This window comes from Xenia sp. Carnegie-2017, unplaced genomic scaffold, assembly GCF_021976095.1.
Source record: "Xenia sp. Carnegie-2017 unplaced genomic scaffold, XeniaSp_v1 HiC_scaffold_20, whole genome shotgun sequence".
NCBI classification, from domain to species: Eukaryota; Metazoa; Cnidaria; class Anthozoa; order Malacalcyonacea; family Xeniidae; genus Xenia; species Xenia sp. Carnegie-2017.
Window position 1 is genome coordinate 12,563,208 of NW_025813483.1, and position 22,745 is coordinate 12,585,952.

General features: G+C 35.0%; 6 protein-coding genes and 1 long non-coding RNA gene across 9 annotated transcripts; 3 read left to right on the forward strand and 4 right to left on the reverse strand.

Moving 5' to 3' along the window:
* Positions 1 to 99: 99 nt before the first annotated feature.
* Positions 100 to 3,560, reverse strand: LOC124442686 (cytoglobin-2-like). Of its 2 annotated transcripts, XM_046993178.1 has the most exons (5): positions 3,360 to 3,560; positions 2,537 to 2,599; positions 1,354 to 1,547; positions 882 to 1,113; positions 100 to 422 (listed from the first exon to the last, which is right to left on the reverse strand). In XM_046993178.1, the coding sequence occupies exons 3-5, from the start codon at positions 1,506 to 1,508 to the stop codon at positions 258 to 260; spliced, it is 552 nt and encodes a 183-aa protein (XP_046849134.1). In that variant the 5' UTR covers positions 1,509 to 1,547; positions 2,537 to 2,599; positions 3,360 to 3,560; the 3' UTR covers positions 100 to 257. The 2 variants fall into 2 exon arrangements, with proteins under 2 accessions (XP_046849134.1, XP_046849135.1); XM_046993179.1 differs by lacking the exons at positions 2,537 to 2,599; positions 3,360 to 3,560 and having other exon boundaries at positions 1,354 to 2,013.
* Positions 3,561 to 4,840: 1,280 nt separating this feature from the next.
* On the reverse strand, positions 4,841 to 8,176 carry LOC124441046 (U4/U6 small nuclear ribonucleoprotein Prp31-like). Its single transcript, XM_046991478.1, has 3 exons — positions 7,080 to 8,176; positions 6,407 to 6,832; positions 4,841 to 5,360 (listed from the first exon to the last, which is right to left on the reverse strand). Exons 1-3 carry the CDS (start codon positions 7,893 to 7,895, stop codon positions 5,142 to 5,144), a joined length of 1,461 nt encoding a protein of 486 aa, XP_046847434.1. The 5' UTR covers positions 7,896 to 8,176; the 3' UTR covers positions 4,841 to 5,141.
* Positions 8,177 to 8,372: 196 nt separating this feature from the next.
* On the forward strand, positions 8,373 to 9,262 carry LOC124441050 (small nuclear ribonucleoprotein Sm D2-like). Its single transcript, XM_046991481.1, has 2 exons — positions 8,373 to 8,493; positions 8,691 to 9,262. The coding sequence occupies exons 1-2, from the start codon at positions 8,483 to 8,485 to the stop codon at positions 9,040 to 9,042; spliced, it is 363 nt and encodes a 120-aa protein (XP_046847437.1). The 5' UTR covers positions 8,373 to 8,482; the 3' UTR covers positions 9,043 to 9,262.
* Positions 9,263 to 9,836: 574 nt separating this feature from the next.
* Positions 9,837 to 17,038, forward strand: LOC124441045 (calcium-independent protein kinase C-like). Its single transcript, XM_046991477.1, has 15 exons — positions 9,837 to 10,292; positions 10,368 to 10,431; positions 10,665 to 10,821; positions 11,831 to 11,865; positions 11,960 to 12,042; positions 12,111 to 12,240; positions 12,554 to 12,687; positions 12,955 to 13,188; positions 13,677 to 13,850; positions 14,401 to 14,492; positions 15,134 to 15,196; positions 15,300 to 15,438; positions 15,630 to 15,818; positions 15,958 to 16,101; positions 16,295 to 17,038. The coding sequence occupies exons 1-15, from the start codon at positions 9,963 to 9,965 to the stop codon at positions 16,445 to 16,447; spliced, it is 2,121 nt and encodes a 706-aa protein (XP_046847433.1). The 5' UTR covers positions 9,837 to 9,962; the 3' UTR covers positions 16,448 to 17,038.
* Positions 15,848 to 20,372, reverse strand: LOC124441049 (transmembrane protein 198-like). 2 transcript variants are annotated; one of them, XR_006946855.1, is made up of 9 exons: positions 20,206 to 20,372; positions 19,926 to 20,007; positions 19,713 to 19,821; positions 19,537 to 19,637; positions 19,214 to 19,263; positions 18,640 to 18,764; positions 17,763 to 17,924; positions 17,246 to 17,595; positions 15,848 to 16,664 (listed from the first exon to the last, which is right to left on the reverse strand). XR_006946855.1 is itself a non-coding variant. In XM_046991480.1 (8 exons), the coding sequence occupies exons 1-8, from the start codon at positions 20,370 to 20,372 to the stop codon at positions 17,462 to 17,464; spliced, it is 930 nt and encodes a 309-aa protein (XP_046847436.1). In that variant the 3' UTR covers positions 17,242 to 17,461. The 2 variants fall into 2 exon arrangements, 1 of the variants encoding a protein (XP_046847436.1); XM_046991480.1 differs by lacking the exon at positions 15,848 to 16,664 and having other exon boundaries at positions 17,242 to 17,595.
* Positions 19,054 to 21,173, forward strand: LOC124441052. Its single transcript, XR_006946857.1, has 2 exons — positions 19,054 to 19,476; positions 20,229 to 21,173. It is a non-coding gene; the product is annotated as an uncharacterized LOC124441052 (long non-coding RNA).
* On the reverse strand, positions 20,895 to 22,318 carry LOC124441051 (protein Churchill-like). The gene is made up of 4 exons (XM_046991482.1): positions 22,209 to 22,318; positions 21,920 to 22,058; positions 21,188 to 21,258; positions 20,895 to 21,087 (listed from the first exon to the last, which is right to left on the reverse strand). The coding sequence occupies exons 1-4, from the start codon at positions 22,245 to 22,247 to the stop codon at positions 20,995 to 20,997; spliced, it is 342 nt and encodes a 113-aa protein (XP_046847438.1). The 5' UTR covers positions 22,248 to 22,318; the 3' UTR covers positions 20,895 to 20,994.
* Positions 22,319 to 22,745: the final 427 nt, after the last annotated feature.

Below are 22,745 nucleotides of genomic sequence, written 5' to 3' on the forward strand. Positions count from 1 at the left end.
CGAAAAATCTTATAAATAGTCCTACTCTTAATTTTATGCAATACACAATGAATCCGCTGAGTCAAAAACGTGTTGCACATATTAAATTTCAAGGTGCAATTTTTCAAGTACCAATGAAAGAGAATATATTTTCTTTTTACAAACGCGTGCAATATATTGTTAATGTTTTAAGTACTAACATAAGATTATAAAATAACGTAGAATTAAATTAAGAATGCGATACCCATCATTACGTAATAGTAAAGTAAATATATTTTTTACGAGAGTGCATTATTATTCAACTCCTCAATACCCTCTTGAGCCCCCTCAATCATGACGTCAAGAACAATACCAAATATAACCCGCCACGACTTTTCCACTTCACGTGTGAAAATATTTCCGAGACCTTTTTCAAGAGTCCACATCAAAGGAGGTATGGCAGGCTAATTAGATAAAAATGTGATAACTTTAGATGAAATTTTTACATGTGATGTTTAATCCTTACACAATGCACTCTAGTGACTTCATCAAGACTGATCTGAGGTAAGTTATGTTAAAATTTGAAGTTTTTAAATGCGTGCTTAAATCAAGTGTCTTCAAAATGAGCGATTTGATATTGAATCTTGGATCCTTGCGTAGAAGACATCTAGTTTAAAGTGTCTTGATCAAGAGTTACCTAATGTTGAAACTTTAGTCCTTATATACTCCATAAAGGGTCTGCATCAGGAGTGATTTGATTTAAATCTTGAGTCCTTATTTACTACAATTACGTGCACTCGTGAGGAGAAATCTAATGTTAAAAATTTAGTCGTTATAAACTCCAGTCTAATATTTCCGTGAGCAATCTTATGTTGACGTTTAAGTTCAAACATACTTCAGTCTTTGGTTTCAGCAAATCTTACCTTAAAATACTCAGGCTTCACATTATACTTGACGTAATGTTTCTTTCCCAGTGCTTTCAGTTTAGGCGTAAGGTTTGTTAGATCGTGAAGGCATCTAACAGCATAGTCAATCATTTTCATAAGAACTGCCGCCTGCTTTCGTAGTTCCGGGTGATCATGATTGTCCTTCTCTATGTCAAAGTTTGGTCCAAACGAGAACAGATCTTTGATCTCTGGATTTTGTCCGATGAACCTGAACAAATAAAAAGAGGTATTTTATGGTACGCTGCGAAAAGCTACCAACAAAAATTGTGTTGCTAACTCTTGTTTGCAAAAGATGAATTTAAAAGTTATAACACCTATCACCAACACCGAGAGTTGTATTGCTGCATACTTTGCACGTCAAATAACCCTGATCAAAGAAATTCATTCAGACAAATCTCTTACAAATAAAGCTTATGTGGCCTACTAAAGTATGCATTAAACAAAATACCTAAACAAAAAAACAGCCCCGTTGCCAACCAGATCTTTCTTAACAAGAACCCAAGTCTCCTCAACGTTTTGAACATGTTTCGTCAGCATGTCTTCTTTTGCAGAATTTTCCGTTTGTTCTTGGGAAAATTGGACGCTTTCCTGCTTGCAAGTCATTTATCAAAGGAAGAATGGGCTGTTTTCAACAAGATAAACCTTCAAGCAAAAACGTTGGTCTCGAGAGTTAAGAATTATACGCACATACAAGAAAGCAAATTCTTTATGAAAAAACTTTATGTATCAGTTTGCAACAACGTCGTCAGTCGAAGTTTTGCTATTATTCCTTTCTTCGAATTGTATTTAGCTACAGCGTGTCAACGGACACAAAATATTTGCACATCGGGAATAAGACAGGGAAGTTATCTGTTTGAACTTTTAACTCGTGACTTGACTACACATGAAAACCCGTCATCTTCTCAACAAGTTGCTACATGGCACAACATGCCTGCGTTAACTTTTTCAGCAAATTGTAAAAGGCTTGTTAAGCAAATAAACTGTTACAAGTTGTCACCATGTTACAAGTTATTAGTTAACAAGTCTGTATCATGCATGGTAATCTTATAACCTGTTGACAAGTAATTGTGTATTGATTTGTTTGTATTAAGGTTGTCTGGACATGTTTTAATAAAATTGGTAGGAATTTTTTTTTCATTACGGTCAAAACGTTAAAATGCTTCTTGAAATAGACTTATTGCTACTCTAAGTGTCATGCAAAAACTGCGTCAAATTGCTTGGGAAAAGATTTGGCTTAAATGAAAGGCTTTAGCTTAATTATTACTTCTTAATAGAGCCTTTTCACGCCGCTTTTGGCTAATAGTAATTTACAATTACAGATCAATTTTACCAATAAATGGGATAGTAATACGTTTTTTCGATAATCGTATGAGTGTAAACTGATCAAAAGATACGACGGCAAATGACGACAATATTTGAACTGCAAGGCAATCTTATGATACGTTTATTTGAAATTACATTGACAGTCAAGTCTAATCACATATTTGAAATGAAAGATGAGAACTACTACAAAAATATTTATTGGCCAAACGCAGACCCGACAACGTTTAAGAATGGTTTGCTATAGATATAAACCTGCTCAGAGTTTCAATAGCACAATTAAAACATACTAAATCAAAAAACAAACTTACCAGCAAAGAGAGTTATTTTTGTCTGAGAAGCCAAAAAATGAAACCAGACGATGCAAATACTTGCTAAAATACAAAACCTTAGAGTATATTAAACCCAAGACAGTACCATGACACTTATATGACAGATAGACGAAGCGATGACCAGTGTTGCCAGATGAAATTTTAAAATATTCATGCTCGCTTGTGTCAAAAGTTCACAAAAATGGCTAAAAGTTCATATTACATCTAATTTTTAAGATCGTAAGTTAACGGATTAATCAAGAATACACATTCTCATTCCTTAAACTGCAAATACTCAACGACCTTAAATGACATAACAATGCAAGAATCAAGAATACACATTTTCATTCCTTAAACTGCAAATACTCAACGACCTTAAATGACATACCAATGCAAGAATCAAGAATACACATTCTCATTTCTTAAACTCAGTGATTTGCCTAATTTAATGTTTTTTTAGTTCAGTACTTTGCTTAACTAGTTTCAGTTAAAATCATACAATGTTAACCTAACAAAAATGATTTGATTGTTTTTCGATTGCCATTGCCATGATCGAATTCTACCTCGGACTAAACCAATATATACTAATACTATACAAAAAAAAAAATGAAAAAAAAAATTTTTTTTTTGACTCTGAAGATGACTACCGCCAAGGTTGTCGAAACGTCAGTCAACAACAACAAAAACAGTCCTTCTCAGGACTATACCAACCTGGACGATCTACATTTACAAACATGTAACGATACTCCCGGGTTCAAACCATTTACTTTATAAAACAAATTAACAATGCAGTCTGATTATATATTTACAGACATCAAATTACCTTACGATTGTCAAATAAATCTTGCAGCTACCAAAACTCTTCTGATACTGACTACATATCAAAGTATGTAATTGTTTTGAAATATTATCGTCCAATCTTCAATCGTGTGAAAAACACGTTTTTCTAATTATGATCACTTAAGAATGTCAATCAATTCTGAAATACCCATGATTTCCCAATGTGATTTCTATATGATCACCGATTGCATGTGACACTAACATATATGATTCGACAAGATATTGAGTTGTAAAAAACTGAGACAAATGTCGATATTCGTCCGGAGCATACGAGACCAAAAAAGGACCAAAAAAATCGGCAATAATATATTGAAAGCACTGCGTAGAAGTCTGGATGGTTAAAAGAAGCAATAAATAAATAAATTGAACATGTTGAACAATTATTTTAAACAATACAATCATATAAATTTTCATTTAAGTCAAACTTAGTTTGACATGAATCATTTGTCATAGATCAGCCAAATAGTTAAAATAGTTAAGATCAGTAGTTAAAATATTACGAATTCGTCAGCTGATTACCATAGACTTGTCGAAGAATAACACGTGCAAAATGTAAATATGTCATGCCATGGCCTACTCAAATTTACAATGTAAATTTGAGTAGGCCATGGTCATGCGATCTGCAAATTTTTCAATGCTTTCAAACTCAATGTTTTTGCATTTCTAAACAACATGCTAAATGCATCTCAGCTACCTCAATTGTGATCATTACATTAGTCTCAGTTGTTATCGAGACCTTTATATGACAACTAGTTACCTCAAAAATGGCGTGTGGAATGTGATTATTTTGGCTCTCAATAGATTTGGCACACGATGCAGAAGACAAATGACGCCTATAATGTCAGGAAAATTAAGCCTTGCGGCATTTTTGAAAATCTCTAGCAAGAATTTAATCAAGTGGAACAACAAACCTAGACAACTTGTTGAAGCAGTACAAATAAATTTTCTGCGAAGCATTTATAAATTTACCAAATGATGCTTAATTTGTGTTTGATAAATTTACTTAATGTTGCATATAACTTGAGTTTGATATATTGTTAAATGGGGCTTGTTGTTATGAATGATTCCAATTGCAGTTAATTTGCTATTAAGATTTCTGTCTATTTGCTTCTCAAAATTAGTTTGGTTTATTTGCAGTAAAAAGGCTAAATATTACCCAATTTTTAAGGAGACATTGTCCAGCGTTATTACTTGAGCTCAAATTTTTGGGGTGAACCCAACCTCGTACGCCTATTATTAAAAATTCTAAGCTTATTTCGGCCTTATTTTAGCATAAATTCATTGCATCAATTTGATTGCGTATTGAAGTCTATAGGTGAGGCTGAAATTATTTTAATAGCACTCATAGACGAGCAAAAACTTATGTGATAATATTTATGTCACCTTCGCGCACATTGCTTCATGACAGATATAAAATGGGCAATGAGAAAAAAGGGATCTTAAAAAACTAGTTTTGTCAATAAGTTTTGTGATTGCCAACACGCGGTATTTATTCCAATAAATAATTCACATCAAGATAAAGGTTAAGATAAAAAAGTTCACTGTATAGCGATTAGCTAAACTTGACACCTGCTGCAAAATTTATGAGGGTAGAAAAAAGCAACGGAAATCATTTGATGGATTCAAAGCGTGGCTCAAAACATCTCACATTTTAGGCATAAAAAGCATTCGTATCTGTGATTCGAGTGTTTTCCTTTCCGTTTTTCATCCAGGAATAAATTGAAATTTCATCACCTGAATAGTCTTCCGATTACAGGTCCAATATCTATTTGGTTCCAGTCCCTTTCTTTTTGGCGTGTAAAAATCCAGATGTACTGGAGAAATACTTGGCGTTTGCGTCAGCAACACGTTTCTCGGCTGCATGCGGATTTACAATTTCCAGACCTTGCAGAGGTGTAAAAGCAACGCTAGATGCCGTTCCAGAGGTCTGGCCACGAACGGTGGACTTTCCACCGTAGGTCGCCTGTCCTTGTTGCAGATTTCGCTATAAACAGACATGACAATAACGCTGTTATTTTAAAGCTGCCGTGATGAAAACCAGAGCTACACACCGTTTTCAATTTATAAATAACGCACATATGTGCAAGACACCAAGGTACTTTGGTGTTAAAGACCCCTTCATACGATCCGATTGTTTCGGTTCCGACTTTTGGTTGCTTGTTCAGACGGTCCAATCATTTTGTTTATATTTATATTCATATAGATATTTAAAGTCGTGAGAACAGCCATTTGTGTTATCCAGTACATTTATCGATGTATATTTTCGTATTTTTGTTCTTGTTTCCAAGTCTTTTCAAATCTATGTAATTTGACAAGTCGGCTTCCTTTGATCTTGTCGGATGAAAATAGAGCAAGTTCTATTTCCATCCGATTTTTTAGATTGACGGATCCGAGACTATGGAAGGCTCACTTTATATGTGTTTACACGATTCGTTTTTTTGGAACCGACAAAATCGGATCGTGTGAACGGGCCTTAAAAACGTCAAAATTATCGTGGATCTTTTGGGAATGTAAAAAGTGAGATCACAAAGGACATCAGAAATAATTTTCCTTGGGCTCACAGCTGAGAACAAAAATAAAAATGTTAGCGTAAGAGTGTGTTGTGTGATCTACAGAAAATAACTAAAGGCTTTTGTTAGAGTAAAGTAAAAAGCAAATTCTGAAGAGACAAGAAATACTAAAAAAAATTTGAATCAGAACAAGACGCGAAGTGAACTGTAAATTTTCGACTTTATTTCAAAGTCTTCCTCAGTCATCCTCCGTCATCTTCAGTCATCCTCCGTCATCCTCAGTCATCCTCCATCATCCTCAGTCAATTTATAATCTCAAGATGTCTTGTCTCTTTGGATTTGTTTTTTACCTTACTTTTTTATATTGTCGGCTGGACATAGTTTTTGTTTGAGTATATCAACAAAGTTTGTAACATGTGAAAGGGCATTTTTGAATAGCACTTACTATAAAGTTGTGACATTACTTACAATTAGGTACATTTTTGGATAGCACACAAAACAAAACTAGAATAATATGCACCTGAAGTCGTTTGGAGATTGAAACTTGAGTCTTCTTATCAGCAGCAGCACGGACTTTACCTGATCCTTTTGTTTGAGCACCCACAGAAAAACCCATATCAGTTTGAAACATGTCCTCCTCAATCTTACCAAACTGAACTCGGTTAGCTTGCCGACGAAGTTCTGTAATTGCAGATTTCTCTTTCATTTTCCTTACACGTCGACCTCCTCGTTTCTTTTTTGGAGCATCATCAGGTCTTGGTAGAGGTTTGGCTTCCTTCAAAGGTGGTGGTTCTTGCCATTTTCGAAATTTATGCTCAATATCCTCAAAAAAATTTCGACCAATACTGCCATCAACATTCTCATGGAAACTATCAACACGAGCAGCCAATGTGCATTTTGCAGCAACTATGCGAGCTCCTTTCTTTCGTAAATCTTGTGGTAAACTCTGAAAAGCAGAACATAATATAATCCCATACTCATTCACAATATGAGTAGACTATGAAATATTAAAGGTAATAGGATTTTTCATTGCCTGTGAAAACGATATTTTGATCTAAAAACTATTGGAAGTTGAAAACAGCTCCATAAGAGCACTAAGTATTGAAGCTTTCAAAAAATATATGTATCATATTCTTCAATCATATCTTTGGAAAAAAAATTTGTTGTATGAATTAAAATATGCATTACAATACCTGAACCAAATCACAATAATAGATGTGACCAGTATGTGGTAGTATTGCAGCACTAGAGAAGCCAGTAAGCGTTTTTCGTTGAGCACCGAGCAACAGCACATTGCATGCAGGCATTTTTGACAAACTGGTCAAACCACCTGCACTTCCCATCAACTTGGCTGCAGCTGTTGCACCAACAATCCAAGAAGTATTTGGAGCAATAAAAGACATCTGGGACTCAACATATTCAAAAATCCTTGCCTTTGCTTCAACAAGGTCCAGCGCCATTTGACAAGCCTCCATAACACGTTCCAACTCATCATTTTCTAATCTTTCACCCTGCGTTGTAGAAGCAGTGACACTGACAACCATCTTTGTGGCAGGTGGCAAGATCTCTGTGAGATCAACATTTGAAACTTCCAAATCGTTATCCAACAACTGTACAGTTTTAATGTAATCTAAAGCACTGGGCACAAGTGATTCAAGTTCTGGAAACCGTTTGGCATACTGATCCCTTGTGTACTTATGAATGATACTAATCTCGTTATCAATTTCTACAGTTAAGTTATTAGCTTCCACAATTAACTGGTATTCTGGGTCCGTTTCTATTGGCCCAAACATTTCCCCTCGTGGTTTTTCTGAGAATTCTTTAATCTTCTCTAAAACATCTTGAAGTTGCTTTCCATCTCTTAGTTTAGCTATATGTTTAACTGACTTCGTATCCAAGCTGTCACTTGTCTCCATTGCTTCTTCAATGTTGTCATTATCAATAATGTCCACATTTCCTTCATCTCCTATTTCTTCCAAGTCTGCTAGTAACTCGTCTGCCAAAGACATTTTTAGGTAAATTCAAGTGTATTTTGATTAAAAAGGATAGAAATGACACAATCAACGTTTGACACAATGTCCACTGTTTTTGGTACAATTATATTTTGTCGACTAGTGGAGTTAATGTTAATTTTTATCAGTGATTCTTATGATACCATGATACCAGAAAATCTTGGTAGAAAGATGCACGTTCACAATTCACAACGTTCCGTTGACGATTGCGCATGACAAAAAAATGTTTGTTCTCCAGCAGGGGGGGTGTAAAATATAATTGTATCTTTCAACTTTAATTTCATCTTATGTTACTTGAGTTTTCAACTTTAAACTTAATAAAATCACTTCATTAAACAAAAAAATACTTTGTTTTCTTTCTACAAAAAAAATGCAAAGTTTTTTGGCATTTATTCTTACCCACAGTAAATTCACGGTTAAACCAAAAACAACGAAAACAACACCCGTGCCCGTGTTGATATACCGCAGGCCAAAATTTTTAAAACGCGCTGCTTGAAAACGACGCGCGAACGTTCGACGATCCTCAGTAGAACGAGCCAAACCAGTAAGATCTATAAAATCTGAAAAAATCTTCGCCATCAATCATGGCTTCATTGTAAGTTGTGTAGTAATGTATAATTCGAACATATTTTAACCTGTACGTGATATCATTTTAAATTTTAGCTATTAATACATGAGGTGGTTTGTATTCATTTCATGAAAGGACTAAATTGATCTCCCTTTATCATTTTAGTCCTCTGAATTTGTCTTATAGATAGTTTCAATATTTTTTACGTGTTAAATTGATTGCAGAGCAGCAAAACCCAAGTCGGACATGACTCCAGAGGAATTGGCACAGAGAGAACAAGAAGAATTTGCAACAGGCCCACTCTCTATACTCACTCAATCTGTCAAAGACAATGCCCAAATTCTCATCAATTGCAGAAACAACCGTAAACTGCTTGCCAGGGTCAAAGCGTTTGACCGCCATTGCAACATGGTTTTGGAAAATGTCAAGGAAGTTTGGACAGAGACTCCAAAGGCTGGTAAGGGAAAGAAGAAGGGTAAACCTGTAAACAAGGACAGATACATTGCCAAGATGTTTTTACGTGGTGACTCGGTCATTTTGGTTTTAAGAAATCCTCGAGCTGGTGGTGGAAAATAATGAAACAAAATGAGTTCTGGGGATATTGTATCACATCTTGAACTGCATGATTTTGCAACCAGTAAAAGATAACATAGTTTGTAACCTTGGATGATTGCATATTTTTAATACCATGTGTATTATAGCTTAATCTCATACTGTAATTTATCATGCTAATTTGTAAAGACAAAGGTTAACTTTACTATTTGGAAGTTAAATCTGAATGTTTCTTCTAACCAAACACCTTTTCAGGATTCATATTTTTCTTGCTAAGAAAAGGTATTTTCGACTTCTTTTTTTCTTAGTTATTTATTTTGATGCAGAAATACACATCTTATGAACATTTGTGCAATTCACTTTCATAAAAAATTTTTGTCACTCTTATTGCAATGTTTTCTATGCTTTAAATCTGATCAAACCACAGTGCTGAAACTAATAACCTAACCCAATGTACTGATTATAAATGGACGGCTACCTCCTGTCATTGAAGTTTGGTATGGGCTTATCCAAATGTAGCCTTTCAGTAATGTAACCAACCTCTATAGATAAGTTAAATTGTTTTCATTTTCAGTGTTGTCTAAAAGCACTTGAAAAAATCTGCCTGCCAAAAAACTAAAACATTCTAATTCATCTTGATGACGTTAAAACCAAGTATGAAATTTAAATTTGATTTAAAATTGGCATGCATTATAAAATAAAGGTTAGATTAAAGATTAGTCTCTCAAATCTCGGTGCCTAAACCATTAACCCAAGCCCCCCATCCCACTCATGATCCCATTGTTTACCGCAATGCATGCTGGTTCAATCGAGGCAGGAAGCTCAACAACTTGTCGTGACTAGGAAATCAACACCTAACTCGAGTTCTGAGGATACAAAAATATACGTTTGTTTTGATTCTTTCTTCTGTAAAAAAGTTTTAATGTAGTGACTTTTGAAAAGTGATGGTCGGGTTTTGTGGTACGCTGAAGTTGGATATATGCGAGGCGACCGATCTGAAACCGACAAGCTTGCTTCATCATGGTGTAAAATTGACAAACATCGACCCTTACGTCTCGATCTATGTGGATGAAATATACCTGGCACAAACACAAGCCAAAGGCAAATCATCAACGCCACGATGGGATGAGCATTTTGAAAAGTTCATTGATTACGGAGAGATATTGGGTTTGACGGTTTTTCACAAAGCCATTTTACCTCCAGATCCATTTATTGCAAATGTAACGATTTCATTGGAAACATTAGTAAAGGAAGCTTCAAGCGATAGTTTCTGGGTTCGTCGATTATTTCTTTCTCCTAAAAGGAGGAGATTGGGCTTTAATTTCACACAAATGTTTATTTTTGGTTAGATAAAGCTGGAGCCGTCAGGTAAAGTTCGAGTTAAAGTCGAACTAAAAGAATCGAATGACAGAGGTATTTCACATAATTGTTATGAAATTGCAAGATTTGATTATAAATGCCGATGTTTCTTTTTCTACAGCGTGTATTTTTGGAGAAGAATATCGCACTAAAATCTACCTTTAAACGATACAATTTGAGTTGTGACTTTCTGAGACCACGACGTCTTTGGCCCCATCTGTGTATTATGATAGTAAGGCAGAACCCCTGGCCATTTGTGAAGTTTTGTTTTCGTCTACACTATTTAGACAAAAGGCCAAAATTCAAAATGAAGGAAGGAGCGCTTAAAGCACGAGGAAGACGCGGTGCAATGAGACGCAGAATACACCAGGTCAGAGGACACAAGTTCATGGCCACATTTTTATATCAGCCAACATTTTGCGCTCATTGCAAAGACTTTATTTGGTGAGTATATGAATAAGTAGGAGATGTCACCGATATCACATTGTTCCAACTTACCACAATAACAAAATGATCATTAGAAGTTTCAGCACAATTTGCACACCTTGTTTATAATATTACAATAACAACCATGAATATTGCACGAAGCTCCTATGCTTTTCTCTTTCAAATTGTCTCGAGAGCTGCAATTGTCTAAGACATATAAATTTTGTAAACAATGCGTCAAGATTGAAGAGTAGGGCAGACTTGTCGTGTTTGATTTACGTTAAAAAACTAAAATTGGCTTTTGCATACGGAGCAATTCGATCGTTTCAAAATGTCGTTATTAATTGGAAAATAGTGAATGACGTGCACAATTGAAACATTGTCAAAGTTCCTTATTTTATCGTACGATAGAACTACTGGTTTATGAAATTTTTCAAAAATTTCATAAACATGCCAGACAATACTCAATACTGTTATATTTTGTTTGTGACATGATAAGATTTTTGTAAACTTTCTGATATTGCTGAGCCTGCAAGGTCTGTCAACAGCATTGTTTTGGGAAATTCGAGACGAAATTCATCTTTTTGATTGAGTCAAAATGAACATAAAGTTTATTTTAGTCTGTGATAATTCACTGCTTTGATTAAGTTTCGTTCTTTTTGCACGTAGAGTCAAGAAATATAATGGCAGCACGCTACATTGCACACGTGAAGTACTCCGGAATATTTTTATGTGTGTGTTGTGTTCCTTCATAATGTACAGTGTGAAAAAATTATTCCATGTTAACATTTCCTAATGCGTTGTTTGGGTTTAGATATTTGAACTACAAAAATGTTCATGATACTTCAAAATGGCATTTGAAGATTGTTTTTTTTATTTAAATAACAAGAATTTTCTTTTTCCTAGCTCTATCTTATTGTGTTAGCGATAACAATGGGAATGTCAAAAGCGCAATATCTTGTCGAACCGAAGATACCTCAAATAACTATTATATGATAATTTTTAATGTGTCTTTCATTTATTACAGGGGAGTTATTGGTAAACAAGGATATCAGTGCCAAGGTATTATACACAAGACATTGCAACGTTTTTTTAAAGACAAAAGCGAAAAAGAAACTGTCAATTGAAAGTTTAAAAATGTCATTTGATTCACTAGTATGCACTAAAGTCGTTCACAAAAGATGTCACCAATATGTTGTTACTTCATGTCCAGGACATAAAGATGAAACATCAGATAAGGTAAGGAGGAAGAAGAAGTAAAGATGTTGTTTTTTAGTTTGCATTAAGGATGACTTACCTATATGTAGGGTGAAGGTTCAGGGTTTACTATCAATGTTCCACACAGATTCAAAGTCCACACGTACAAAAGACCAACATTTTGTAATCATTGCGGTTCTATGCTCTTTGGGTTGTACAGGCAAGGAGTTCAATGTGAAGGTATGTAAAATTGCTGGATTGAAAATGTTTGTATTATAGCAACCAGTGGTGTCAGCAAGATTTTAATTTGGGGTTGAAAACAGCTACAAAATGTCACTTACAAATATTAAGCATTGTTTTATATTACTGACTTTTTTAAGTTATATATGTATATAGCCTTAATATGGGAAGTATTGGGGTTGTTGGCGCTACTGTTCAAGCAACTGTTGGAGCTTACATAATAAGGACATTTCAAATTCTTTATCCCTTCTGTATGGTTTGATTTGTGGGTGTTCATTACTCTTTATTTTACACAAATGTATTTTTTCTCAAGTTTGTTTTATGAATGTGCACAAGCGATGTCAAAAAAATGTTGGAAACAACTGTGGGGTGAACACTAAAGAATTTGCTCAGAGATTGGCACTTATTGGTCACAATGAACTGAATATGAAAAACAAACCAAGGAAAGTATGTCATCCTATCATTGAAACTTGTTGTCACTTATAAAATTAAAATGTATTTCATTTGTCAATTTTTATCTCATAAATTTATCTACTTAAATTGAAATGTAAAACACAGTTACTACAACAAATTAGCATTTCTAAGGTTTACAAAACATTACCATTTCTAAGGTTTACGAAACAGCACCATTTCTATTGGTGTATGTTACATTAGCATTTCTTTGGGTATAGATTACATTAACATTTCTATAATTGATTTTTCTGTTGCCTTCAGTCAAGCATATCATCTACGACATCTCTACTAACCCAATCAGAATCAAATGATGTTAACCTCACCTCACCACAGAGTCCAAACAGTATCAATGATTATCCCACAAGTGCACCACTCCACAACAATGTTGGTACCAGCAAAAAGCAACCAGTTATGCGAATAATGAATGGCAATAGTCATTACTCACTGAGAGATTTTGATTTGCTAAAAGTTTTGGGAAAAGGAACATATGGAAAGGTAATGTTGCCTGTTTCCATTTGTGGAGATAGGTATGTGTAGCGACAGACTAATAACACACTAAAGGAAGAGCCAATTCGTAAACTGTTACATAAAGTATGTCATAAGAAAGGCAATATGTGTCAGGGTGGATGCGTGATGTGAACAGAGCATCTTCTCATCATCATCATTTCATATGAACATCTTCTCATCCTCACTAGTTTCCTACTTCTAATGAAATGACGTCATTTTTGTGTAATGGTTCTTTGAAAATATTTAAAGGAAATGACGTAACGTAAGTTAAGTGGTAGGAAACAATTGACAAACACTAAATGACGGCGGATGTGCGACCGTCAACGTAAAAGGTTCCTACTCTAGTGACGTTTTTGTAATTTCCTAATTCTGTGGTCAGAATCTGACCGTCATGTCTGTTTAGGTAGTAATGAAATTTGCCAATCCAGTGAAAGTTAATGGTTGATTAACAGCCCAATATTTCTTTGTTTACGTAGGTAATGCTTGCAGAACGCAAGGGAACGACAGAGCTGTACGCTATTAAAGTGCTTAAAAAACAAGTGATCATGGAGGATGATGACGCAGAATGTACAATGATCGAGAAAACAGTGTTAGCGTTGGCGTCATCTCATCCGTTTCTCACCTCGTTACATTCATGTTTTCAAACACCGGTAAGTCTGCAACCGAACCATATTCATTTATGAAACTTCTAATACCTTAAAGCTATCTAGAAATTTTCCATATTTCATGGTGTAGCCAACCCGCGCTAGTTTGGTCGTGGTCTTTAAATTTTAGTTTATTTGCATTATTAATTTCCTAGAAGTATATTGTTTTTAACGTGAGTAAAAACGCCAAAATATTAACATAGCACGACCAAATTGCGGGCTGGCTATACTACTGTTCATATAACTTCGTGGACGCCCAATTTGGTGGTGGTAAGATCATGTGACTCATTGTATTGAAAGAATCTAACTACTACCGTAGGGCGTATGCATATGTTAATCGTGGGGAAGTATAAACCTTACATTTCTGAAGAAAAGCTCTATTTTAACAGAGTTCAATATGTTTTAAATTAATAATACGATCATTCAATAAGTTTGAAAAGAATACCAACAATTATTAGTGGGAGGCAAGCTAGATCTTATCGAAGAAGAACCAGAGGTTTTCTTTTTCGTCAATTATACTCAAAAATATCACTAACAATGGTTGAATTTTTTTCAGGATCGATTATTTTTTGTCATGGAATACATCAACGGTGGCGATTTGATGTTTCAAATTCAGAAAGCGAGAAAGTTTGATGAGTCTCGAGCGAGGTACTTAACATAACATGGTGTTGTGCACCGGAGTTAGGCTGAAGCTCCGGCGATTTTTGCCTGCCGTTGCCGGAGTTTGTTCATCTCCGGCAAAAATTCGGCGGCAGCAGTTGTTTGTGCTGCAAAATACTGTCAGATTTTGGTAAATGTAACTGATCAAAACATTATGTTTCAAGCAACGATAACCAACGGCTAACAGTGAAGAACTTCCGTGAAAATAAAACGTTTTATGCATGACACAACATGACGCTAGATTGCGTTCACACAAGCTAATTTATGATTTTCAGAATCAAATGAGGAGTAATGATTCTGAAGATGACTACCGCTAAGGTTGTCGAAACGTCAGTCAACTAATTTATGATTGAAAGTCGGAGTGCGGAAATTTAACTTCGCATATAAAAATTTTACTCAGACTGTTAAACAGTGACTTGCAAAATCAACCAGCCACAACTAGATATTCGAGTTATAAAATAGATGGAGCCGGGAATGAGAATTTACAAAAGGCTGGAGCCGGATCTGAAAAAGTTAAACCGGAGTTTGCACAGCACTAATATATTTACCATGACGTTAAACTTGCCAACCAACCAACACTTTTGGGACAACCATAATTATTCACACCTTTTTCTAATTTACTATTGTAGGTTTTATGCTGCCGAATGTGTTTCTGCGTTGCAATACCTTCATAGAAAAGGAATAATATACCGGTCAGTTAACATCACAATCATCGTAAAAACCCAATCATATTTGTATTTTGCACATCATGTTGGGATTTAGCAATGATAGATGTAATATTGTTTTTTTTATCAGTGATTTAAAGTTGGACAATGTACTACTAGACGGCGAAGGGCATATTAAACTTGCTGATTTTGGGATGTGTAAAATCGATATGACGTCTACCTCTACGACTAATACATTTTGTGGTACTCCTGATTATATTGCACCCGAGGTAAAGTTAAGAAATTAACGTGGTGATAGATATTATCTTCACTACGAGTTATGCAACGGCAAAGTTAGAAGATGATCACGTTCTTCGTAAAAACTGAGTCAAAGAGAGATATTTTCATGCCGTCAAAATCACTTAGTATTCAACATTCATCTATATGCTCAACGCAAACATTTTGGGTATTGTGTTTGTAGATCTTGCAAGAAAGACCATACTGTTTCTCAGTTGATTGGTGGGCTCTTGGTGTTCTGATGTACGAAATGATGGCTGGTCAGCCGCCATTTGAAGCTGATAACGAGGACGAATTGTTTTATTGTATTTTACATGAAGATGTGCTATTTCCTGTATGGCTTTCGCGCGAGGCAATACTCATACTCAAAGGGGTAAGAATCCTAAATTTAACTAAGCGATATTTTTGACAGTATGCTTAACATTATTCTTGAGAATCGCTGCCACAATAATCTATTTTTTGGAACTCGAACATTTCAACTTTTAAATTTAACACTAAAACTTTGTTAACAGTTCATGACGAAGGATCCAAGCAAAAGACTTGGTTGCACATCAACAGGCGAAAAGGCCATTCGAGAACACGTATTTTTCCAGGAAATTGATTGGAAAAAATTAGAAGAAAAAGCTATTCGCCCGCCTTTTAAACCAAAGACTGGGGTGAGTTAGTTTTCATACGTCTATTATTAGCGCTATTTTGGACAAGTGTGTAGATCATTGTTTACGCATATATAAATATAACTACAGGTTTACTTAAAAACACCGCCATCTTGGTAAATTTTTTCTGTAGCTTGTAAGACACGTTATTTTATTGATGCCTTGCATCGGTTTTAATATATTTTTTATCCAATAGAAAACGCATTTGGATCCTGTCAATTTCGAGCTCGAGTTTACGCGCGAGGCTCCACGACTAACGCCGACGGACAAAGGCGTTCTCGATACCATCAATCAAGATGACTTTCAAGGATTTTCATACGTGAACCCGCAATTCAACAACGCGCAGTGAAATGTTTTTCGGACAAACCAGAAACCAACATGTTGTACGATATACATCGGAAGGAAATTGGCACCAAATTGCACAAAAACGAACATAAATTCGTAAATTCTATTTTATACACTCACACGTTACTTCTTCCGAAGACAGGCAGAAATCATCTTTGTCTATTGTCCCCGCTGTTGGCACTGCGGTGACGTCATCATTAATTACGTCATCAACATTTCTCCTGCAACAATAGTATGGTCGGTGTTAATATTTAAATGAGCAGGGGTTTTTTCGTGCTAGGTGTTGCGAGCCATTCGTTTTAACGTTAATAACAATTTATAGAATAAAATAATTTATATTAGGATATAGTATTGTCTTTATGTAAGGCATAAAACTGCTAGGCAAGCATTCACTGGATACAATTTTAAAAATATTTTTGCATCCTGTTTTCCAAAGTGGAAATTTTTGTCATATTCAATGCTTCAAAGTTTCAGTTTTGATGACAGGTTTGTCTATTGTGAAAGTATCAAGTGAATCCTGGCCTTATAATGTAATGTCAATATATCGTGTAGGACAAAATGTGTACGCTTTGAAATTATATTGTACATTAATGTATGAATGAATTTTCAATACTTTTCGTCAAGCATTATTCAAAGACTTCAAGGCATATAAAAAACATCAACAGATATAGAGCATCGTTATGATCCATAAAGAACCAAAGTGCTTATTCAATAAACATACGATGCTTAAGTCAATGGAGGGGAAACACAGGTATAGAATTATGAAGTAAATAATACACCATATTATAAGACAAACACTTACGCATGTACGAAAACTCAACCATTGATAAACGCACAATATTTTTATGAATTCAGTTGTGAAAGTTATGATGAAACGAATAATATAATAAGCATCTAGCGCGTTAAGGTGCTGGTTAGAGCTGTTCTTAATCGATCATCTAAAGTAACGATATTCATGCTAAATGCAGAAGATTTTGCCAACATTTTTAGGTACGTTTCTCGGGTAGTTTATGCCAAATCATATCGAACGACAGCAATTTAATGGCAATGACAATTTGTCGTTATCTTCGTTATCATTCGGATGAAAACATTTGTATTGAGTTCCGGTTCCCAACACCGTCATCACTAACCATACTACGAAGATAGGAATAGCTATAAAAGAACAGTGCTGGCAATTATGATTTATTCCGTCTAGATAAATTCGACTAAGTCATAACTTAACCTGACACTCTGGGTGACTAGAAAAAGGGTACTTTTTTATATCATGTAGCAGTAAAAATGGTCAGTTGACAGAGTACAGAAAAGTTATATAACGCTACCTTTGTTATCGAAGTGTAAAATATCGTAATGAGAAAGCCCTTTCACATGATATTTCCAGTTAGAATACTCCGAATGAACACCATCTATTACAATGTCTTCTACTCTGTACAATAATCTTTCCACGCTCACAGAGAAACTAGTTTTGGCAAAATGATCCATACCTAAAACAGAATATGGTGTCGTGTAAAGCATTGCGAATTCAAAGAAACATAAATCACCAAGTGGTCACGGAGGGTCATGTTCTGCCATCAAGTACACACAGGGGAATCTGGTCCTACCATCAAGTAGTCATGGAGAGCCTGTGTCTACCATCAAGTAGTCATGGGGAGTCTGTGTCTACCATCAAGTAGTCATGGAGAGTCTGTGTCTACCATCAAGTAGTCATGGAGAGTCTGTGTCTACCATCAAGTAGTCATGGAGAGTCTGTGTCTACCATCAAGTAGTCATGGAGAGCCTGTGTCTACTATCAAGTAGTCATGGAGAGTCTGTGTCTACCATCAAGTAGTCATGGAGAGCCTGTGTCTACCATCAAGTAGTCATGGAGAGCCTGTGTCTACCATCAAGTAGTCATGGAGAGTCTGTGTCTACCATCAAGTACTCATGGAGAGTCTGTGTCTACCATCAAGTAGTCATGGGGAGTCTGTGTCTACCATCAAGTAGTATGGGGAGTCTTTGTCTACCATCAAGTAGTCATGGGGAATCTTGCTCTATGAAATTATGAATTCTTGTGTAAAATTCTCTTCATTATTACTCCCAAAATGTAAATGCCGAAGGATTTAACAGATGCTTCAATCAAACCATGAAGTAAAATGTCACTAAATCTCTGTAAACATTCAATCACCTAAGAAAGCATGAGAGATCTCGTGTCATTCTTACCATACAAAAAGCAGAGCGATCCTCCACTGGCTGTCGCCAAGACGACGATGGGTTTCTCATATTTGCAGGAGAGAGATCCGAAAATGAAACACAATGTCCCCATAAACAAGGAGTAGGTCACATCACTGAAATATTTAAAATCACAGAAAGACAAGTTAAAAATATGTTTTCCAGTTTTTTAAGTGCCAAAGAATTAAGAATAACAATTACAAAAGCTGAAAAGCAAGTTTACGTTAAAGGAGGTTCCTTAGTAAAGGAGGTATCTTAGAAAAAATGTATTAATTTGTAAATTTTACATCAATGAACCAAAAGTCAATAAATATTCACGTACTTAACACGTGATTACAGTAATACCCGCGATATACCGTGTGATTTTAAAGTACACCGCAAACAACTTTTATGTAGTTGATCAAGTTGTGAAGCAAGGAAAGCGGCCATGCAGTAATTTGTTAATGTAAATGAAATCTTGTAGGAAAGGGAATGGATAAGAATATCCTTACCAGTGGACAAACAAATAGCCTCCTGTAGGCTGTATAAGGAAAAATGAATTTACTTTCTTTTATAAGTTGCGTACCTGTCAAAATAGACATGAATTGGCGTGCAGAGTACAGATAACGCAACGATCTGGAAATTCAATTCAAATGAATAAGAGTTGTGATTTTTTTAACTGCTCAGGTGAGTTTTATTATGGAGATTATATGGAGTTAACGAGGTCAGGAAATGAGTTGAAGATACTGAAGGGAATACAATTGCTATAACTGCTAGCCTAAAAAGCGTTCAAACATCGATCTCTAAATAACACAAAACAAGGTTCGATCAATTCAAAATGAAATGAAGGTAAGTTCAAATCCTATTTTCTTGGTCTGTTATAATAAGAGAAGTTGAATACTGACTAACCAGACCGAGACATTGTCCGATGGCAAAAACGCCAAGGCGATAAAGCTTCAAACTTAAAATACCAAAGATAAGACCCAGCAAGACACTTACACCCAAATGAACTAAAAATTCATGAAGTTTATTAAGCCATTAAAAGAATCGATGATACCGAAAGACAAAGAAAAGACATTTTTTACCCGTTCTGTTGCTATCCACTCCACAACAAACTTTAGTCTTAAATATTAATGGAGTTACGGTATATGTAAAGAGAGATGCGATGACAAATCCAGCGAGAAAAAGAACAGTCTACAAATGGACAAAAAAAACCTTGGGCAACAAATTCTCTGCACATTACTCCTAAAACGTAAGAATAGGAGGGCAAAAATTGCATAGTCGCAGAGAGAACAAACCTTCAAGAGTCGAAATCCACAAAAACAGAGAAACAGGCCTATTAAAGCAAGAACTTCGATTACCAATATGCTGCTCCAATGTCTACAAGAAAAGAAATTAAAATCTTTAACACGAAAAAATAAAAATGTAAATGTATAGCTATATTGACTCGCCCTCGCCATCTTATTCATTCAAGCTTTACAAGTTGGACAAAAAGACAAAAAACTATTCGAGTTGCAAGGTTCACACAAAACATATACAATATTTGTACAGTTCTTTAACTAGGAAACTTTGACGTACTTGTTATAAATTATTTTATTTAGAACAAGACCGGAGCCATTGAAAATTTCCTTTCCATGATTAATCTCCTTAAGAAGTTCCGTTTGTTTCGTTGTACAATTAACAAAATTACGAAGGAGACAGTCCTGAAAACGTGATGGCTTATTTGTTAGTGGGAAGGTATTCATTTGAAGAGAAAACGAGCACTCAGGGTTGCTGCAACGAATATTGAAAAAGACGAGAAACTCAAACAGTTTGTAGATTTTTCGTAAAAACACAAATTAACCAACCTGAAAGTAACGTAAGTACTTTATTTAAATTTCAAAATTTGCATAAAGCAGGTCACAGTCAGGTAGTCAAAAATATAAACAATGTTAATTTTCAATAGAAGATTAAGTGATCATGTTTCCACACGATATTAGTTTAAAACATCGTTTAACTCATATACGTACTCAACAAAAATGCATTTCTCTCTCACAAATACTGTTGTCTTCATCTTCAAGTACTTTTAATTCCAAAATGAATATGTTATGTGAAAAATATTTCTAACTCTTGGTTAGGCTTAAATTATGGAATTTCCTGCATTTTTAATTATCTTTTTTCTCTAAGATCTAGAAGCATAAGTGCATTGCAATATTATGTCTATGCAATATTAAAATACAATATTTTCTGTTATTCTTATGCCATTGAAGGAAGTATTTACGACAAAGTTTTTGTTGAACATACATATATTTATGCTGAACTGGCTTGGGGCAACGATATTTACATTTTCAGTGAAGCAAAGTTTATGGTACTCAACTTCCTATGGTTTCAAAATATACTACGAGATTTTTCAGGATCATGAGGAAACACACAAACTCTGTCTTGACCAAAACCACAAAGTTTACAGTTCATTTCATATTCCTGAAAGTAAAATCAACATTCATCAATATTTGTAGCCATAATCATTTAGTAACCAGTAAAGAAAATAAAAATTCAATCAAAGTTTAGTTAAATGACTTACTTGATAATTTCCATTAACTTGAAAAGTGTATTCATGACTTGCAATTATGTGCCCACACTTCTCACAAACATCTGCATGGCAAGGTTTCAAGATAAGAAAAGATTATATAACCCACTCCAATGAAGTAAATGGTTTGAACCTGGGAGTATCGTTACATGTTTGCAAATGATGATCGTCCAGGTTAATAAAGTCCTGAGAAGGACTGTTTTTGTTGTTGTTGACTGACGTTTCGACAACCTTAGCTATAGTCATCTTCATTTTGACTCTGAAGATGACTACCGCTAAGGTTGTCGAAACATCAGTCAACAACAACAAAAACAGTCCTTCTCAGGACTTTAATAACCTGGACGATCATCATTTACAAACATGCCACTCCAATGACTTGATCAGAATGAGCTGACATTTAAGTCCTTATATAATCCAGTCAAGCGTCTTCATCTGGAGTAATCTGATGTCAAACTTTAGTCCTTCAATACACCAGTTTAATGCTTTTATCACAAGTGATCTGATGTATAAACTGAAGTTGTAATATGCTGCCTAAAGTCTTTGCCAGGATAGACATGATGCTGAAACTTGAGCTTTTATACACAAAAATCTACTCTCTTCTTCAGGAATTATATATTATTGAAAACAGAGTCCATTTTTTATTTCAGTAAGGTATCTTCTCTTAGATGGTAAACAACACATGTATTTCATCAACGAGATGCAGTAAAACAAAACAATAATACGTACGTTGATATTCAATGATTTCCATTCCGTCCTCATCTTCGTCCTGTCTCCTATTCGTGATGAGAATATTTGCTTTCTTGTAGCAACTGACACATTGACGATAATTGAAGAAATATGATCCTCCATCCAGGCATGTTGAACCCTAGATGTTCAGTTCGTAAATTCAATGAAAAAAATACTTCAGAGATTCATCAATTATGAAACTTTGGAATGAAAAACAAGAGCACTGAACACATTTGCAGTTACAAAAATAGGCACAGTTTGGGAAAATAATTTTGAAATTTCCACTTACCCTGTCCGGCATAACTTGTATTAAACACTGATGACACATATAAAAAAAAACCTCACAAATTGTGACGATCTACAAATACACTTGCTCTGGTTTGAAGTGTTTCTCAAATATCAAATACACAAAGTCATAACTCGTACATAGGAAAATTACCCGGTATAGCTGTATCATGGGATAGTTGAACACTAAAAATTAAAGTACATTTGGTGACTTCTCTCGTAGTTTAGAACAGTTCTGCACTAACATCGAACTCCAATAAAGTTTTCTTTGAGGAAACATAAATGGCACACACCCGTTGGTAAACATTTCATGTTGGTAAAAATGTACAAAATATTCTATACCACAATCACTCGTGACCATCACAATGCAGTGTGACCAAAATCAGAAATGTGACCACTGACCATCTTTGCAAGGTTTTTTTTAACACATTTGGTCGAATGAGCTTAAACGCTCTCCCCTTATCTAAATTTTGCAACTATATAAAGCAGAATGTAAGACCGAGGAGTAAACTGGGGAGTAGGAACAAGAAGACTGAACGAA

Coding starts and splice junctions, on each gene's coding strand:
- LOC124441049 (XM_046991480.1), bottom strand. CDS start 20,372: ATGAATACCTTCCCACTAACAAATAAGCCATCACGTTTTCAGGACTGT. Junction 17,925..18,639: donor ATCGCTCTGCTTTTTGTATG/GTAAGAATGACA, acceptor ATTCTGTTTTAG/GTATGGATCATTTTGCCAAA. Junction 17,596..17,762: donor TTTACACTTCGATAACAAAG/GTAGCGTTATAT, acceptor GTTCTTTTATAG/CTATTCCTATCTTCGTAGTA.
- LOC124441046 (XM_046991478.1), bottom strand. CDS start 7,895: ATGTCTTTGGCAGACGAGTTACTAGCAGACTTGGAAGAAATAGGAGAT. Junction 6,833..7,079: donor ATTATTGTGATTTGGTTCAG/GTATTGTAATGC, acceptor TCTGCTTTTCAG/AGTTTACCACAAGATTTACG. Junction 5,361..6,406: donor CAATCTCCAAACGACTTCAG/GTGCATATTATT, acceptor GTCTGTTTATAG/CGAAATCTGCAACAAGGACA.
- LOC124441051 (XM_046991482.1), bottom strand. CDS start 22,247: ATGTGTCATCAGTGTTTAATACAAGTTATGCCGGACAGG. Junction 22,059..22,208: donor TACAAGTTATGCCGGACAGG/GTAAGTGGAAAT, acceptor CTGAACATCTAG/GGTTCAACATGCCTGGATGG. Junction 21,259..21,919: donor GGAAATCATTGAATATCAAC/GTACGTATTATT, acceptor CTTGCCATGCAG/ATGTTTGTGAGAAGTGTGGG.
- LOC124442686 (XM_046993178.1), bottom strand. CDS start 1,508: ATGACTTGCAAGCAGGAAAGCGTCCAATTTTCCCAAGAACAAACGGAA. Junction 1,114..1,353: donor GGGGCTGTTTTTTTGTTTAG/GTATTTTGTTTA, acceptor TTATTTGTTCAG/GTTCATCGGACAAAATCCAG. Junction 423..881: donor TGAAGCCTGAGTATTTTAAG/GTAAGATTTGCT, acceptor TTATCTAATTAG/CCTGCCATACCTCCTTTGAT.
- LOC124441045 (XM_046991477.1), top strand. CDS start 9,963: ATGGTCGGGTTTTGTGGTACGCTGAAGTTGGATATATGCGAGGCGACC. Junction 12,241..12,553: donor GCAAGGAGTTCAATGTGAAG/GTATGTAAAATT, acceptor TTTTTTCTCAAG/TTTGTTTTATGAATGTGCAC. Junction 13,851..14,400: donor ATTCATGTTTTCAAACACCG/GTAAGTCTGCAA, acceptor AATTTTTTTCAG/GATCGATTATTTTTTGTCAT.